Below are 14,898 nucleotides of genomic sequence, written 5' to 3' on the forward strand. Positions count from 1 at the left end.
TAAAATATGCTAAATTTCACCCTATCCCAAAAAAACGGAACAAAATAACAAAGAGAGATACAATTTGTTAGAATTGATCCAACGACACACATCAAACGCCTGCACACACCAACACAATCAACGCGCCGCCCTACGCAGCTCGATCGCGTCAAATGTTGGGGGCACGATGTCACGCAAACTATGATAAAATGGATGTGTTAGATTGAACCCCTCTACTCCAAAAAAACAAAACCGGAAAGGTAGAAAGCCTCTCAACAGCTCGAGAGGGACAGACAAGACTCTCGTCATCTCGTGACTGCTGAACGCACTCAAATCGTCCAGTCCAGCAATCTCTCCCAGATCGGTGTGTTATCATCGCACGCCACGTCTAGAAGAGGAGATTAGTGTTTTGTGCTGTGGTATAGCACTGCAAACAGGCACACATCTAAGCTCACTTGTAGCTTGTCAATTGTTCATCGTGCGAGATAAGCGTGATGGCACCGGCACGCCTACCATCAGCCCGTCGCCGTACAGCAACGGTAGCGCTAGTTTCGCTCTGGCTGTGTTTGGTGCTGGACGACATTTCGAGTGCCAGCGGTGACGCAACGACAGCCACAACCTCCAACAACATGACGACCGAGGTGCAACAGGTTTTCGCCCAGCATGAGGTGATTCCCGACGTGATCGACGCCGCACCGAAAGAGTTTGCGAAGGTAAGAGAGCAGTGGTGGTACGCTTGTCTGTTGGCCAGTTTGCAGTGATTGATATCTCTCTCCCCCTCCCCCCCCTTTCGTTTGTTGCCAGATCACCTACCCGAGCGGTGTTACCGTGAGCGGCGGTAACGAGCTACGACCGACGCAGGTGAAGGACCAGCCGCGCGTCGAATGGACCGCCAAGCCGGACGGCTACTACACGCTGTTCATGGTCGATCCGGACGCACCGAACCGTCAGGAGCCAAAGTTCCGCGAGATTGGCCACTGGCTGGTGGGTAACATTCCCGGCACGCAGGTGGAGGACGGTGATCATATGTACGCGTTCGTTGGCTCCGGCCCACCGAACGGATCCGGGCTGCATCGGTACGTGTTTTTGGTGTACGAGCAGCCGGGCGGCAAGATTGACTTTTCTAAGGCGCCTCGAGTTTCGAACCGTAGCCGCAACCATCGTGTGAACTACCGGCACCGGGAGTTTGTAAAGCGGTACGGGCTCGGCGAGCTGGTGGCCGGGAACTTCTACCAGGCGCAGTACGATGACTACGTGCCGACGCTGCACGCACAGCTATCGTCCGGCACGGAGTAAGCGGATGATAAGGGCGGAAATGTATTTTTTTTTTTTGAGCTCTGAATCTGTTCGAGGTATTTTTCGTAATAAAAAAAACAAATCTGGTGGCAGCACAGGCCGAGTTTGCATGCATCAAATTATCAAGGTTTTTGGTCTCATAGGCATCCACAGCGGAGTCATTATCACCCGATTCCATCCAATTAGGCTCAGTTGAGCATAGTGTGCTCTAATGATCGATTTTGCTTGGTCTGGGCTTTCGTATAGTGGTGGACTGTTGTAATCGGAACTATTTGGGTCCGATTCATGAAACTATCCTGAAAATAATTCCGAATGTACCCTGGAGTCGATTCCGAAATCAATTATGAAGCCTCTTCTGCAATCGATTCTGATGTCTGTAAAGCATTCGATACAGGTACCGTAACAGGTTCCTAACCACGTGGGTTCAAGCTTAGAATAGACCGTCCCCTCGTAGCAAGGACTGACTAACCGGTTGCGTGGTACTGAATAAGTCGACAGATGCTTCCGACTATAAATTAAGACTTAAACATTGCATAAAAGAGTTCGCATCATCGTTGAAATTGAACCTGTTTAAAATGTAGACTAAAATCTACTCATTCTGATCTCGGATTAGATTCCGATTTCGGAATCTAACTCCAATCCCGAATTTCATGTCGATTCTGGAATCGATTCCAATTCCGAAACCTATTCCGATTCCAATACCGATTTCATAATCATTCCAAATCCGGAACCGATTCCAGAGCCGATTCAGGTTTTGCAACCGATTCCCAAGCCGACTCTGTTTCTGGGCTTATGAAATATATCGATATCGCTTCCAGATAAATTAGGAGCTTGTCGGAATCGATACCGTCTGCACCACTTCATTATGTCCATCACTACTCTCGTGTGCAGAATGCAATGACCCGTGCTTGTTAGATAATCGATGCACAAAGACGGACGGGCATCTGCTCTCCGTTCACTTTTCACTCTCACACCGGCGTGGAAGTGGAAAATTCTACGCATCGTGGGGGTGTCCTCATAAGGGAGAACCAGTTTTTCGCAACGACACAGCCAGCTGCTGTGGGCTATTGAACGGTTGCAGCATTCGATGTTAGAGGGGATTAGTTTAAAAGGAAAATCTCACCACCGTCCGGAGGACAGTTAGCTGACGCCATTCGTGACCCACAGTGTGTTCCCCGGCAGAATGTCCACGTGCGTGCGCGGTGTAGCGTTGTTGGTGGTTTGTTTGCTGCTGCTAGAATCTCGTGCCTCGGACATACTGAACGATGCGCACGTGTACCGTGCCTTCGCCTCGTACGAGGTCGTGCCGGATGTGATCGACGAAGCACCCGACTGTTGGGCCCGGGTGTCGTTTAAAAGTGGCCGCCAGGCAGAAGGAGGTAATCGGCTAACTCCAACACAAATACGAAACCCTCCGGTTGTGAGCTGGAACGCGAACGAGCGTGCGTTGTACACGCTGATCCTGACCGATCCGGACGTACCGTCACGGGATGATCCGCGCTATCGGGAGTTTATCCACTGGGCTGTGGGGAACATCCCCGGCAACGATATCGATCGGGGTGAAACGCTCGTGGAGTATCTGGGAGCGGTTACGCCACGGGGCACAGGGTTGCATCGGTTCGTGCTGCTGGTGTTTGAGCATCTGCAGAAGCTGGACTTTTCGGCGGAACCGAGGATCACGGCACAGTGCGGTACGGTGCGGCGATACTTCTCTACGCGCAACTTTACGCGCAAGTACGATTTGAGTGGCGTGTACGCGGGCAACTTCTTCCAGACGCAGTACGACGATTACGTGAACACGCTGCAGGCACAGCTGCGCGAATGTGAGAGCGAGCGTGAGTTTGACTGGCTGGTGCAGTGAGTTTGATGCTAGAATTTGTTTTGCTCTTTCTTTTCCCGGTGTCCCCATCTAGGTTCGCTGAACGAACTGAACGGCGCGCGCAATGGAACCGTTTTCGGTGGGCCGTAGGTGGCAGAAGGGTTAGCCCAGTGCTGCCACTGTTGCTTGGTAGGGGCTGCGACGTGTGTAAATGTGGGGAAGGGGGTCTTCATTTATGGGGAAAAGTCGTGTGTGTGTGTGTGTTTTGAGAAGTAAATAGTTTTTTTTTATGGTGGAATCAGTAGTTGTAAGATAAACGTAACAAAATCAAAATTTCTTCCAAAAAATCTCAGCTTGGTTCAGCGTAATAGAAAAAAAAGAATAGTGGTGATACAGATAAATAGACATCCAACAATAACATTGATGTATTCATTATGTTTTGAAAGAATTGTGTTGACGGTTGAACTTAGAAGAAAAGATAAAATTTAAATATCATCAGCATGACCATCCCGTACCGGTAACCATAGCAACGGCCTGTGAAGCTCTACAAGTGATGTGCGGTAACCGACATTTGTAGGGTTTTCCCAAAAAGCTTGTTGAAGCAAGAGCATCCCCAACGAACAGTGAAATGTTATTTAACGTCGAATAAAACTTCAAAAAAAAAAAATGGTTTGAATGGTAGTACCTTATACAACTACGAATGGAAGCACTGATTCGAATGTTTTAGCCGAACTTGTCATGAAAGAATGTTCGGATTTGGCTTGAGTTCACACACACACACGCTTAAAATTCGCTGATTTTACGTGAATTTACTAATGTAGTGGTACAATTTAGCACGCCGGACTTGCATGTGCAGAATATCACAACCATGTGTATGAATTCTTTCTATTTACAATTCATTCCCTCATGAACTTTTATAATTTTTTGAATGTAAGCTATTTTGCTATCCCGTTGTTCAAGAATTACTGAGCAATTTTAATTTTCACTTCAATGTTGATGGAAACGATACGTCCGTCTTCATCGACTTTCGGTAAACTTGGTTTATGTGCGCGTAACTCGAATATCCGCGTAAGTCGAATTTCACGTTTTTTGACTAAAATACTATTGATTACTTGGAGTTTTTTATTTAGTAGTACTTTTATACACTTTACCATTTATTTGATATGATTCGTGCAGAAAATTCTAATATTTCTGACTTTTAAGTGGTTTCAATTTGTTAGCAAAAATGCAATTTTTACCGAACTTGAACCAAATTGTACTGAATCGACATTTAATCTGTCAAATTTAGAAAACCGCGTATCTCCGAATCCGCGTAAGTCGAGAACCGTATAACTCGTGAACAGACTGTACTGTGTTTGGTGCCACCGTACTAGCAAAATATGACATGCTTTCTCGCTCTAGCATAGAAGAAAATTTTCAAATTATTTGTTTATTGGGTTGACAGTTTGCTATGGCAGCAATGGTGAAAATACCCAATTAACAAATCTGCAACACCGGATCCTGTAAGGCCGGATGTGAATTGTTTTCCATTCAGGTCGTTCATCTCAATTCATGAAAGAAGATCCTTCGCAAAAGGGTCGTCTGTGAGGATTTTAATTGAAACAAAAAATATATATCTTTTGATTTCAACTGTTCTAAATTCACAAACAAACATGTTTTGCTCGCAATGTACAACGATAAGGCCGCAAATACACGACGCGCGTTTCCGCGGGCGCGTTCAAACGCGTATAACAGTTCCGCAGAGATATCCAGCAAGAGCATCTCTGCGTTTCCGCGGTAACGCGTTCGAATGACATTTCATTTCTATGGCTGGATTGTTATACGCGTTTCCGCGGGCGCGGAAACGCGCGTCGTGTATTTGCGGCCTAATAGATATAAGACGCATTTTGCTGTGTGAATCAGTTTACGTGATAGATATTTTATTGATTTTTTTTATTGAAATTAACTTTATTTTAACAGAAAAACACGGTTCAAAGTTGAGACAGTAGTTATGCAGTTATGAAAATTGAAAAAAAAAAAAATACGTTCTAAAATAGCAGAATTACATAATTGAGTTTAAAAATCCATCACGAAAAATGCATGTATTCCGCTCTGAGCCATCAAAAAGAAAAACCCCTTTTCCAACTGTCAAAGCGAGCAGACTTTGACGCACGGTCGCATTTTGTTCGCTGGGTCACCGAGCCGCACTGACGTTTACGGGCCGATTGTTTACAGCCGCAGAAGCTGCAGACGGAAGGCAGGAAGAAAAGTCTGATTGTCCGTGTTCTCGATGCGTGCAAGGGCCGACCAATTTTTTTTGTGCAAAACCAATCGAGTGAGAAGAGTCACTGGTGAACTATAACATAACCTACGGAGAAAAGTGTGTTTCCTTCACCCTCCGTTGTGCCCGTGTAAACGTTAGTGTGTCCCGTCTTGTACTGAATCGTGTAATCGTAGTTGAAAAGCAGCGGACAGTGTGCCACACTACCAAACGGGCACGTCCAGCTGCAGGTCCCCAAGGAGAAACACACACACACACACTCACACACACGCATATCACAAGGGTGTTTTTTCTTCTTCGTCTCATTGCAACGTGCGTGCCGTGTATTGCCTTTCTCGCGCGCGCATATGTGTGTATGTGTGTATGTATGTGGAGTGTGAATTGTGTGCGTGTCTCATTTAGTGCGCCACGGGAGAAGGTATCGCGAAAATCGAAGCAGCCGTCCCTAGGAAAAAGCCTCGTGTGTGTGTCGTGTGTGTTTTTCTACGGTGCATTTCGCTGAACCGACGCGTTCGTACGGAAAGTCCTGCCGAAGCTCCATTTTGTAAATTAGCCTACCGCTCTCCTCGTTTCCCGTTGCGTTCGGGAGAGCGTTACCTTTTTTTGGGGCTCTGGTGGTGGTGGTGTTGATGATAAGTGCCGTTCGGTTGTGTCCTCCGTAGCCGTTTTGCACACCTTTCGTTACCTTCCATCATCGGTGACCGCGCGCGCGAGTGCCTTTGTGTTTCTGCGTGAGTGAGTGTGTGCGTGCGTGTCGATTTCATTCTCTATCCCCCCCGTCCTACCCCACCCGTGTTAGCGGGGTCGTCACCCTGCCAGCCTGTGTTGCCGAATGAAGGGGCCAAACGGAGTAAGCGCCGCCGGCCCCCTCCTACCAGTACCATCGTCATTGCCGTGCCGTGACGGTGTGCAACGCATGTAGCGTGGCCAGGAGGAAGTGCAGGAAGCCGACGTAACGAAGAAGCCACCGCGTGTGTCCGCTCTCTCACACACACTCACACAGGCACGCCACACATCGTTTCTGCGTTCACCGCTCCCATGAAGAGGAGCCAGCGCGACTAGAACGAAGGGCCGTGCTAAGCGAGGAGGAGCGGGTGCAGCGTGGTAGAGAGTGAAGAGTGAAGAGTGCGTGCACAAGCCACGGCACCTTTGCTGGGGGGGGGGTTGGTGGACAAATAATGTCGGATGTAAAACGCGTCACACTCACGACGATCAGTGATGTGGTGAAAAAGGGTGGCACCAGCCCGTTCGGTGCATTGTCGTCGGCGTTTGAGCCGAGCACCGCCGCGGCAATTCACCCGTTCGGCAGCAGCAAAGGAGGGGAGACCACAAACAGTGGACCGAACGCCGGAAGTGGTGGTGGTGGTGGTGGTGCGACAGCAGCGAAGAAGCTCAAAACTGTCCGCCTCGAGCTGAACCTGTTCGAGCCGACCGCAGACAGTTTTCCCGAGTTTAACTTTTCCAAGCTGATCCACGTCGAGCAGGTAGGTAGCCGCAAGGCGGTAAGGGGGAATGTGTGTAGAAAACGTGGCCATCTTTGTCGTGTCTGTGTGTGTGTGTTCGGAACGCAGTTTCTGCTGTTTTGTTTCCCTTCAATTGTCAAATTCTGTTACGGAAGAAGGCGAGGGGGGGGGGATGTTTCGCCTATTTGCCAATCCTTAGTAGGCTGGGGAGGAAGGGTACTCTCCGCCTCATTCGCCCCTCTCCACCAGAGTGCATTTCCACATCCGATGGCGTGTATAGAGTTTGGTGCGCATCATTAATTCATCGCTTTATTACAGTGCAATTGAGGTGATTCTTTTTAGGGTGTGCGTGTGAGTATTTTGCTCGCGTTTTTACCCCTCCCCCCTCCCCCCTTACTGCCACCACTCCTTACCTGAGGGTTGGAATAGTGCATGTGTGTTAGTATAGTGTATAAGTACGCAGTTTTTGTGTCTTTTTTTGGTAACATATACTCATGCTAAAATGTTTTCTGTTCAAAGCAAGATAACGCACTTTGCTTTTATGTTTTTTTGTGTGTGTGCGTATGTGCGTGGGTGAATGCAACCCACAGAGCGAAGAGGAGGGGTGTGGGAAGAAAGATGTCACTGCACCGTGCCTGTGTCTCGCTTCCCCACCTACCTCCTGCAATCGATTGATGCGCTTCCGTTCTAATTGCGCGAATCTTGCGGCGGAAGATAATTCTCGCGCTTTTTTTGTTGTCGCGCTTCTTCTTGCGCATTATCTCCCTTTTGCGTACGTGACTTCGGGCGGCTGGTATGCTGCTAGACGTGTGTTTTTTTATGAGTAGCAGCGCAACCCATGGTCAAAAGGGATGTGTGTCAGTGTGGTAATGTGTGTTTGTGTATGCGTGTGTTTTGGTAGAAAAGAAAAAGAAGAGAGGTGCGTTTTTGACGTTTCTTCCCAAAGTTACGTCAAAGTGGTGCGATGAGGGGGTTTAAATAGATGTCAACTGTTGTGTTTGACTTTTCTCTTTTTTTTTGGTTAATCGAGAACGACAATTTATGAATGAAACTGTGTGAATGGGCCATTTTTGGAAGGAGTTTGTTTCACTTACTTGAAACTACTTTTTCCCCTTAATTAAGTTGACTATTTTCTATTACATTTTGCATTTCCACCGATATTAATTTGTGTAATGCTTTCTGATTTCGTTGTAGAAACGGCTGAAGAAAGCACAGAAAAAGCAGCAGCACGACGATGAGGCGAACGGGTTCCTCTCCGACCCGGAGCTGGACAACGACGTTGCCCGAATGGCCCGGGAGCTGGAGCGAAAGTACGGCTCGGGTTCGGACTACGCAACCAAGGGCAAGGCAGCCCGTCCCTCGAAGCTGGACTACTACGATCGTGGCGCCGGCTACGACGAGGAAGACTCGTTCATCGATAACTCCGAAGCGGTAAATGCAACTGGCTCCCTATTTAATGATATTGAAGAATGCTTTTATTTATTTCTTTTCCGCTCCTCCTTCTTCCTTTACAGTACGACGAACTGATCCCGCAAGAGATAGAAACCGTCGGCGGTGGGTTTTACATCAACTCGGGCCAGCTGGAATTTAAGCAGCTGTCGAACTTCGAGCGCCCCGAAGATGCGCACCGGATGCCGAAGCCGAAAAAGCGCGCCCTCTCCACCACATCCGAAAGCAGCGACGAGGATGAACCGGCGGGAGAGAAAAAGAAAGCACCGGCGGCGGAGAGTAGCGCCAGCGGCGTACCTGGGCAGTCGAAGCAAACGGTGGAGAAGCCCGCGGTCACGGCTGGCGTGCTGGAACCAGGTCGGACTCAACCGGACGGAGTCGAAAAAGGCTCCGATGCCGGCAAGACCGGTGCCGGACCGGAACCGGAGGACAAAGCGCGCACGAACGGACACGTGGCCAAGAAGCAAAAGATCGTAGATAATGGGCAGGTGGCGGCCGAGCAAAAGAGCAAATCGTCCGCCAACGAAGGACAGGGAGTAGGAGGTGGTGGCAAAGAGAAGGCGAATGGTGTGAAGGAAAAGGTAGCGGTAGCGCCCGGCGGTGTGTCGTCTACGGCTGGAGGCGATGAGGCCAGCAAAAAGGACGAAAGCGGTATGAAAGCGATCAAAACGACCACCGTGAAAGATATGCTGCGGGCCAAGCGGGACAGCTTGCGCAAGATGGAGCAGGAGAAGAAGGGACGCAGCAGTGGGTCGAGCCGCGTGTCCAGCTCGGAGGCGGAAGAGGACGGCGATGGTGGCGGGGACGACGAGGACGAGGACGAGGAGAATGACGAGGAAGATGACGAAGACGACGAGGAGGAGGAGGAGGAGGACGATGAGTATGATGAGGAGGGAAGCGAGAAAAATTCGCCCGAGTCCGGTTCCGAGGTGGACATAGCGTCGGAAAGCGAGAGCTGCCATGGGAGTGAAAAGGACGCCAGGGCTGGGAAGTCGGGCGACCCACTGCCGGTGGCGAATGGAGCGCTGGACGGTGGTGAAGGTGCCGCCGCCAGTGAGCCGGCCAAGGAGCGCAAGCAAAAGGAACGTAAGCTTCCCGAGGACATTCCCGACCAGCTGCGGCGCGATGTGGATGCGCTGAAGGAGCTAGCGCGCGGCCAGTCCGGTGCAGGAGGGAAGCTGAACTTGTTCGAGAGCAAAGTGGCGGACCTGCTGCTCCGCATCGACGACGGGGCCCGCGCGTCCGGTTCCGGCAGCAGCACGCGCAATGCGGTGTTCCGCCATCTCGAGGCGCAGCTGTCGGTCAGCCGGCAGTCGCTGCAGCTGAAGCTGAAGAAGATACGCATCCGGAAACTGGAGGGCAGGACGAAATCGCTAGCATCGAAGCTGGAGGACGTGATCGCCGATACGATGCCGGCGATCGTCACCAAGTACGAGCTGAACTGTCTGAAGGTGAACGAGCTGCGGCTGGCGGCAGCTCAAACCGTCACCAACAACCCACTGCCAAACGGGGAGAAGGGTGATGCTCCACCCAACCCAGTCACGCAGCAGATACGCAATCCAAAGAAAAAGTACACCTGGAACGAGCGGTCGCGCGATCTGCTCTGGGAGCTGTACAACGTGCGCCAGCAGCTGTTTGCCCTTGTGCGGCCGCGCAACCAGTCGGAGGACGAGGTGCTGGCGGAGTTCATGCGCACGAAGGTGGTGCCGCTGTGGCCGAAAGGTTGGATACGCTACGAAGACATACAGAAGGAGCTGGACCGGCGGAAAAAGGCACTGGCAAAGGATCAGGCTGCTGGTGCTACTGGTGGTGCGCCGCTTCCGACGGGGAAGAAATCTACGCCGGTCGTTTCCCCGCTCGTGTCACCCAGCACGACACCGTTCGAGTCGGCGGCACTGCCCGTGCCCACTCCGAACGGTGTGAAAGCACACGATGCTGCCTGTCCACCCCGTTCGTCCACCCCGGTAAAGTCGTCGGGGACCGGTAAGGGTGGAGTGGACGGTGACAAGAGCGCCGCCACTGCCACACATCACTCACTGTCGGCGGCCGCCAACATGTCGCCCAACGCTGCCCACAAACGTACCTCGGACCATAGCATTATCAACATTATGAACTCACCGCCACCACCGCCTACGGCGGACAAGCAGTCCGCCGGCGATCAGCGTCGCTCGTTCGACGCGATGGACACGTCCGGTGCCCCGTTCGCCAATCCGGACACCGGTGGGACGGTGGGCAGGGACAGCTTGAAACGATCTCCTGCCACGCCGGCAGACAGAAGGAACCAGCTGCCCGATCGGCAGCGGTGGAACAGCCGGGAGGACGACAGCGACAGCAGCATCGAGATTATAGCGGAATACAACGTTCCTAGGGCACCGGTTGGTGGTGGTGGTGGTGGTGGTGCGGCAAGCGTACCGTTCCAGGCGGGGAAGCTGCCCGCTTCCGCGACGGTGCTGCAGATGACGACGCCAACCCTGCCGGGTGCATCGAATCTGCCCGTGCTGAACAAGGAAAAGTATAAAAACTTGATCGCGGCCAAGCACAAATCGTCGTCGCACGGTGGCAGTGGCAGCAGTGCGGGCTCTAGCCCGATCGGCATGGGTGGTGGTGTGATTGGTTTTGCTGCACCTTCGGGCAATGTGAGTGGTGGTGGTGGTGGTATGCATGTTCCCGATATGGCCGGTGGCACTGGTGCTGGGAGCGTCCGGCTAAAGGATACACCGTCGCCCATCGATGTGGACGTCCATCAGATCATGAAGGATCTCAAAGAACTGCAGGTAAGTGGAACGGGTAGGAACTAACAAGAGCCATTCTTATACTAAAATGAGGCTTGATACTCGTTTTTAGGAACTCCAAAAGCAACACAACACCAGCGGTAACCGGAAGCCGGATAGTTCAGCGTTACAATCACAACAGCAGCACGGTAAGTGGAAAGGACTTTACCCTCTCACTCATACTAACACGCGTTGAGGCGATCAAATTCATTGAAAGTACACAACACATCACTTCTTGTCCCTATTAACAACGTAGTGCAACAAGTTCCACTGGCCCAGTTTGTTCCACGATCGTAAAGGTTGTCCCGGTCGTGATGCTGCATCCCTTTCATACTTCAAGGGGAGGTCCGTCATATTGCGGTGCTCGTTTAACGTAGGAATCGTCGCAATCCGACCGATGTGCTGACGGATCATACAATAGCGTTGCGTTCGCGGTGGAAGGTGGAAGGTGTGGATTTTGAAGTATTTTAGCACTAAATTTGATTTGTTTGTGGCTTGCCGTGTTACCGTTGTTGCTCGATGTGCTTGTTTTTGTAGCGATCTCGTTAGAGAATATTTGTTTGTTTTGCTGTTTGCTTTTTTGTGTATAATCGGTCTTGTAGTAGCATGAAGTCATTTGCCTTTGTGGATATAATCGAAAACGATCGTCAAATCATAGGGTTGTGCAGTGTGTCGCGTTGCTTAAACTTGTTCGTCCTCACGGGTTCCCGTTCCCGCTCATGGGTTTCCGTTGCCTGAATTACAAAAATCCTGTATAACATGTTTTTTCTTATAAGAATGAATGGTGTTTTTTCTTATCAACAGTTTAGTTGTTCACTGCTAAAAGTACAAAACTTGGCTTAACGTGATACACCATAAGGTATACTCAATAATCATATTCACCTACAAAACCAATCCGTCAGGATTGCGCAGCTCAAAACTTTTCGGGCAACTCCGGAATCAGCTCCAGAATGGGCTCCGGAATCGGTTCCGAAGTCAAATCCAGTATCAGCTCCAGTATTGGCATCCGGAATCGGAATCTGCTTCGAAACGGAGACGATTTCGAGATCTCATTCTCATTCCGGAGCTAATTCCATTTCTGGAGTCAATGCTGATTCCTTTACCGGGGCAAACTGCAATTCCAAGGTCGATTTCGATTCTGGAGCCGATTCTGATTCCGGAACTGATTCCGGAACTGATTCCGGTCGCTGAATCGACTCCGGAGCCGACTCTGGAATCGGCTCCGCAGTCAACTCCAGAATCAGCTCCGGAGTCAACTCCGAAATCAGCTCCGGTATCGGCTCCGAAAGCAACTCCAGAATGAGCTCCGGAATTTGCTCCAGAATCGGCTTAGGAATCGGCCCCGGAATCGGCTCTGGATTTGGCTCCAGAATAGATTAGCTCCAACGTGGTGAGGGCCGTTGTCTCCCTCTCACTGTTTGAACCATCGCTCGATGAAAGTGATTCTCCCCCCTCCCTAATCGCTGTCTCTCTCTTTCTCTCTCTCTTTCTCTCTCTCTCTCTCTCTCTCACTCTCTTGGACCTTCGTGTATGTTCTCCCTTCCAGCCGCAACGGCGACCACTACCACCACATCCAATGCAGCAGCCCGCTCCAATACTGTTGCCGATTACTTTATCGACTGTGATATGGATGAGGAAGATATACTGTTCGCCACCAACTTCACCTACGGTGGGGGTGCGCACAAGAACTGAATAGCTGTCCCCATGTGCATGTGCTTATAGAGTAGTGTCGTCGTCCTTCCTACCCATCCTGAAGCATATCTCGGAAGTGTGTCCCATTCGCCACAGTATGTCGGTATTGCGCAGTGGAGGTAAACTATGACTGTATGCCGGATAAAATGGTGTTTAGACAGGTTGTTCCAATTGATCGGTGTCTGGGAGTAAATAGTCGTATCGTGTAGAAACCGGTGGGTTTACGTAGAATAGTCTTTTGGTGTCTTTAATCTGCTCTCTGGTGTCTTTGGGATCATACTGCTGTACCATTAAATCATACACAACCCGCGGACACTAATTGCCGACCTACACGCTAATTGCCCACACTTTCCCGCCCACTCATCGCTCTATACTGATGCTTGCATGCTTCTTGTTAGTTTTAGTCGCTTATGTAGTGATTATTGGTTTAATTGGTGAAATTCTAGTTGGATACCCAAAACGTGTTTACTGATTACCTGTCGTTTCTCAAATCTTTTTTTTATAGATCGTTCTGATAAGAAAAAAATGGCAGCATAAAAAGTACCGCGTGCGGCGGGAGGCGCGCGGGGTTCGTTACTCGCGCGAATTCAATGGAAAAATTGCTTTCCTAAAAAGATGACCCCTCATCACCCACCCCAAAAAAGGCAAACGAGGATAGGGCTTCTCCCGCGCGCTGCGCATGAATGCGCCCGAGCGCAAAACGCCACTGCTGCGTGAAATGTGGTTTGTCCGGTTGCGCTTTTGTGGGAAACCGCGTGCGCGCCCGCCCGCCCGTTAATGTGTAGCGAATGGTTAACAGAAACCCCTCCCGGAGACTAATTGGCAGTGTATCGACACGGACACAGCTTCTGGACACAGCAATGCATATAATTGATCCGAGGGTTTAGTTTAGGACGTGTGTGTGTTAGGCTATAGCAGGCGGCTGTACTACCCCGCACGCACTTCTTCTGTTGCTCACGAGAAAAAACAAATGCCAGTGGAAGTGTAAGAAGTAGGTTAAACAAAGGGCTAAAACGATAAGAAGAATATTGATTCCCCGTGTGGTGGTGGTGGTGGTGCGTTTAACGACAGATCCCATCAACCCGATTCAACTCGCAGTACTCTACCAGAGAGATCTATGGGTGCATTTTTGTTTCACACTCTGTTTTGTACATTCGCGTTAGCAAGGCGACACACACACATAAACAGTAACCACACACCCACACACTCGCGGGGGTTTATTGTAGCATAAATAGAACGTTGATTGTGTATGAATTGTAAAAAAAAACAAGAAAGGAAGAGCTAGATGGACTGCATACAAAGATAGCCTAAAAGAGCGATAAGAACGTAAGATAAATGATCATTTTAAATTGAATAATTTTTCATTCAACTTCCCACTTCTCGTCCCCTTCGTTACTGCCTAATGCAGGTGTTACTTACGAATGTTTTTGTTTTGCTCATGTTATGTATAAAGAGTGCGTGTGTGCTTTTGTTTTGCTATACTATTTATCCCCAACAAGTTTCTTTCTGTTTTCCGATTTCCACTTCTACTGCTTACGTCCCTTTTAATGTAGGATATGTTTTGTTTTCCAAACACTCTGGGAACATTTTTTGTGTATAATGTTTTAACTTTATCCAACATCGTGCTGTGTTCTCTCTCTCTCTCTCTCTCTCTCCAGACTGGGACGGAGAGGATGGGTAGAGGATCTACCGTTACGTTTTCTAATGAACTCTCCCAGAGCACAGGGTAAACGAGAGGGGAAGAAAAGGGGCATGGAGTCTGGCAAATGAATCTAAAATTTAAGCCACTGATTCAACGGTTCTCCACCAACACAGAGTTACAGAAACAAACACACTTAGTAAGATGTAATAAAAACGGAAATTAGATTTCTACACTGGACGAACTGTTGTTTAGGGATTTTGCTGATAAAAAAAAACAAAGAAAGAAAAGGTGCTTATCAACATGCTGCTGCTGGAAAGATAGATTGTTTGGAGTGGAGGTGTAGATATTTCACTGCTTGATTCTGCGCCACTACAGCAGGGTAAATGAAACAGCAAAACGGCTTACGTTTTTTGACAATCGATAAAAGGTGGTAAATCTTTATTTAAACAACCAAATGATATTTTTTGCGAGTGAGAGCACGAAAAATTTTCAGTCACAATACCGTGTCGCAATCGAAATAAAATTCA

The 14,898-nt window shown here is 49.5% G+C and overlaps 3 protein-coding genes across 8 annotated transcripts; all 3 read left to right on the forward strand.

Moving 5' to 3' along the window:
* The first annotated feature begins 228 nt into the window (after positions 1 to 228).
* On the forward strand, positions 229 to 1,370 carry LOC121590117 (protein D3-like). Its single transcript, XM_041909520.1, has 2 exons — positions 229 to 692; positions 784 to 1,370. Exons 1-2 carry the CDS (start codon positions 474 to 476, stop codon positions 1,273 to 1,275), a joined length of 711 nt encoding a protein of 236 aa, XP_041765454.1. The 5' UTR covers positions 229 to 473; the 3' UTR covers positions 1,276 to 1,370.
* Positions 1,371 to 2,411: 1,041 nt separating this feature from the next.
* Positions 2,412 to 3,748, forward strand: LOC121589324 (protein D3-like). 2 transcript variants are annotated; one of them, XM_041908132.1, is made up of 2 exons: positions 2,412 to 3,110; positions 3,189 to 3,748. In XM_041908132.1, the coding sequence occupies exons 1-2, from the start codon at positions 2,459 to 2,461 to the stop codon at positions 3,242 to 3,244; spliced, it is 708 nt and encodes a 235-aa protein (XP_041764066.1). In that variant the 5' UTR covers positions 2,412 to 2,458; the 3' UTR covers positions 3,245 to 3,748. The 2 variants fall into 2 exon arrangements, with proteins under 2 accessions (XP_041764066.1, XP_041764067.1); XM_041908133.1 differs by having other exon boundaries at positions 2,412 to 3,098.
* Positions 3,749 to 5,255: 1,507 nt separating this feature from the next.
* Positions 5,256 to 14,608, forward strand: LOC121590661 (yemanuclein). Of its 5 annotated transcripts, none has more exons than XM_041910518.1 (6): positions 5,256 to 6,838; positions 8,012 to 8,248; positions 8,332 to 11,040; positions 11,111 to 11,186; positions 12,584 to 12,848; positions 13,235 to 14,608. In XM_041910518.1, exons 1-5 carry the CDS (start codon positions 6,533 to 6,535, stop codon positions 12,727 to 12,729), a joined length of 3,474 nt encoding a protein of 1,157 aa, XP_041766452.1. In that variant the 5' UTR covers positions 5,256 to 6,532; the 3' UTR covers positions 12,730 to 12,848; positions 13,235 to 14,608. The 5 variants fall into 5 exon arrangements, with proteins under 5 accessions (XP_041766452.1, XP_041766453.1, XP_041766454.1 ...); XM_041910519.1 differs by lacking the exon at positions 12,584 to 12,848 and adding an exon at positions 11,294 to 11,485 and having other exon boundaries at positions 5,258 to 6,838; XM_041910520.1 differs by lacking the exon at positions 13,235 to 14,608 and adding an exon at positions 11,294 to 11,485 and having other exon boundaries at positions 5,258 to 6,838; positions 12,584 to 12,602.
* The last annotated feature ends 290 nt before the right edge of the window (positions 14,609 to 14,898 follow it).

This window comes from Anopheles merus, chromosome 2R, assembly GCF_017562075.2.
Source record: "Anopheles merus strain MAF chromosome 2R, AmerM5.1, whole genome shotgun sequence".
In the NCBI taxonomy this organism is placed as follows: domain Eukaryota; kingdom Metazoa; phylum Arthropoda; class Insecta; order Diptera; family Culicidae; genus Anopheles; species Anopheles merus.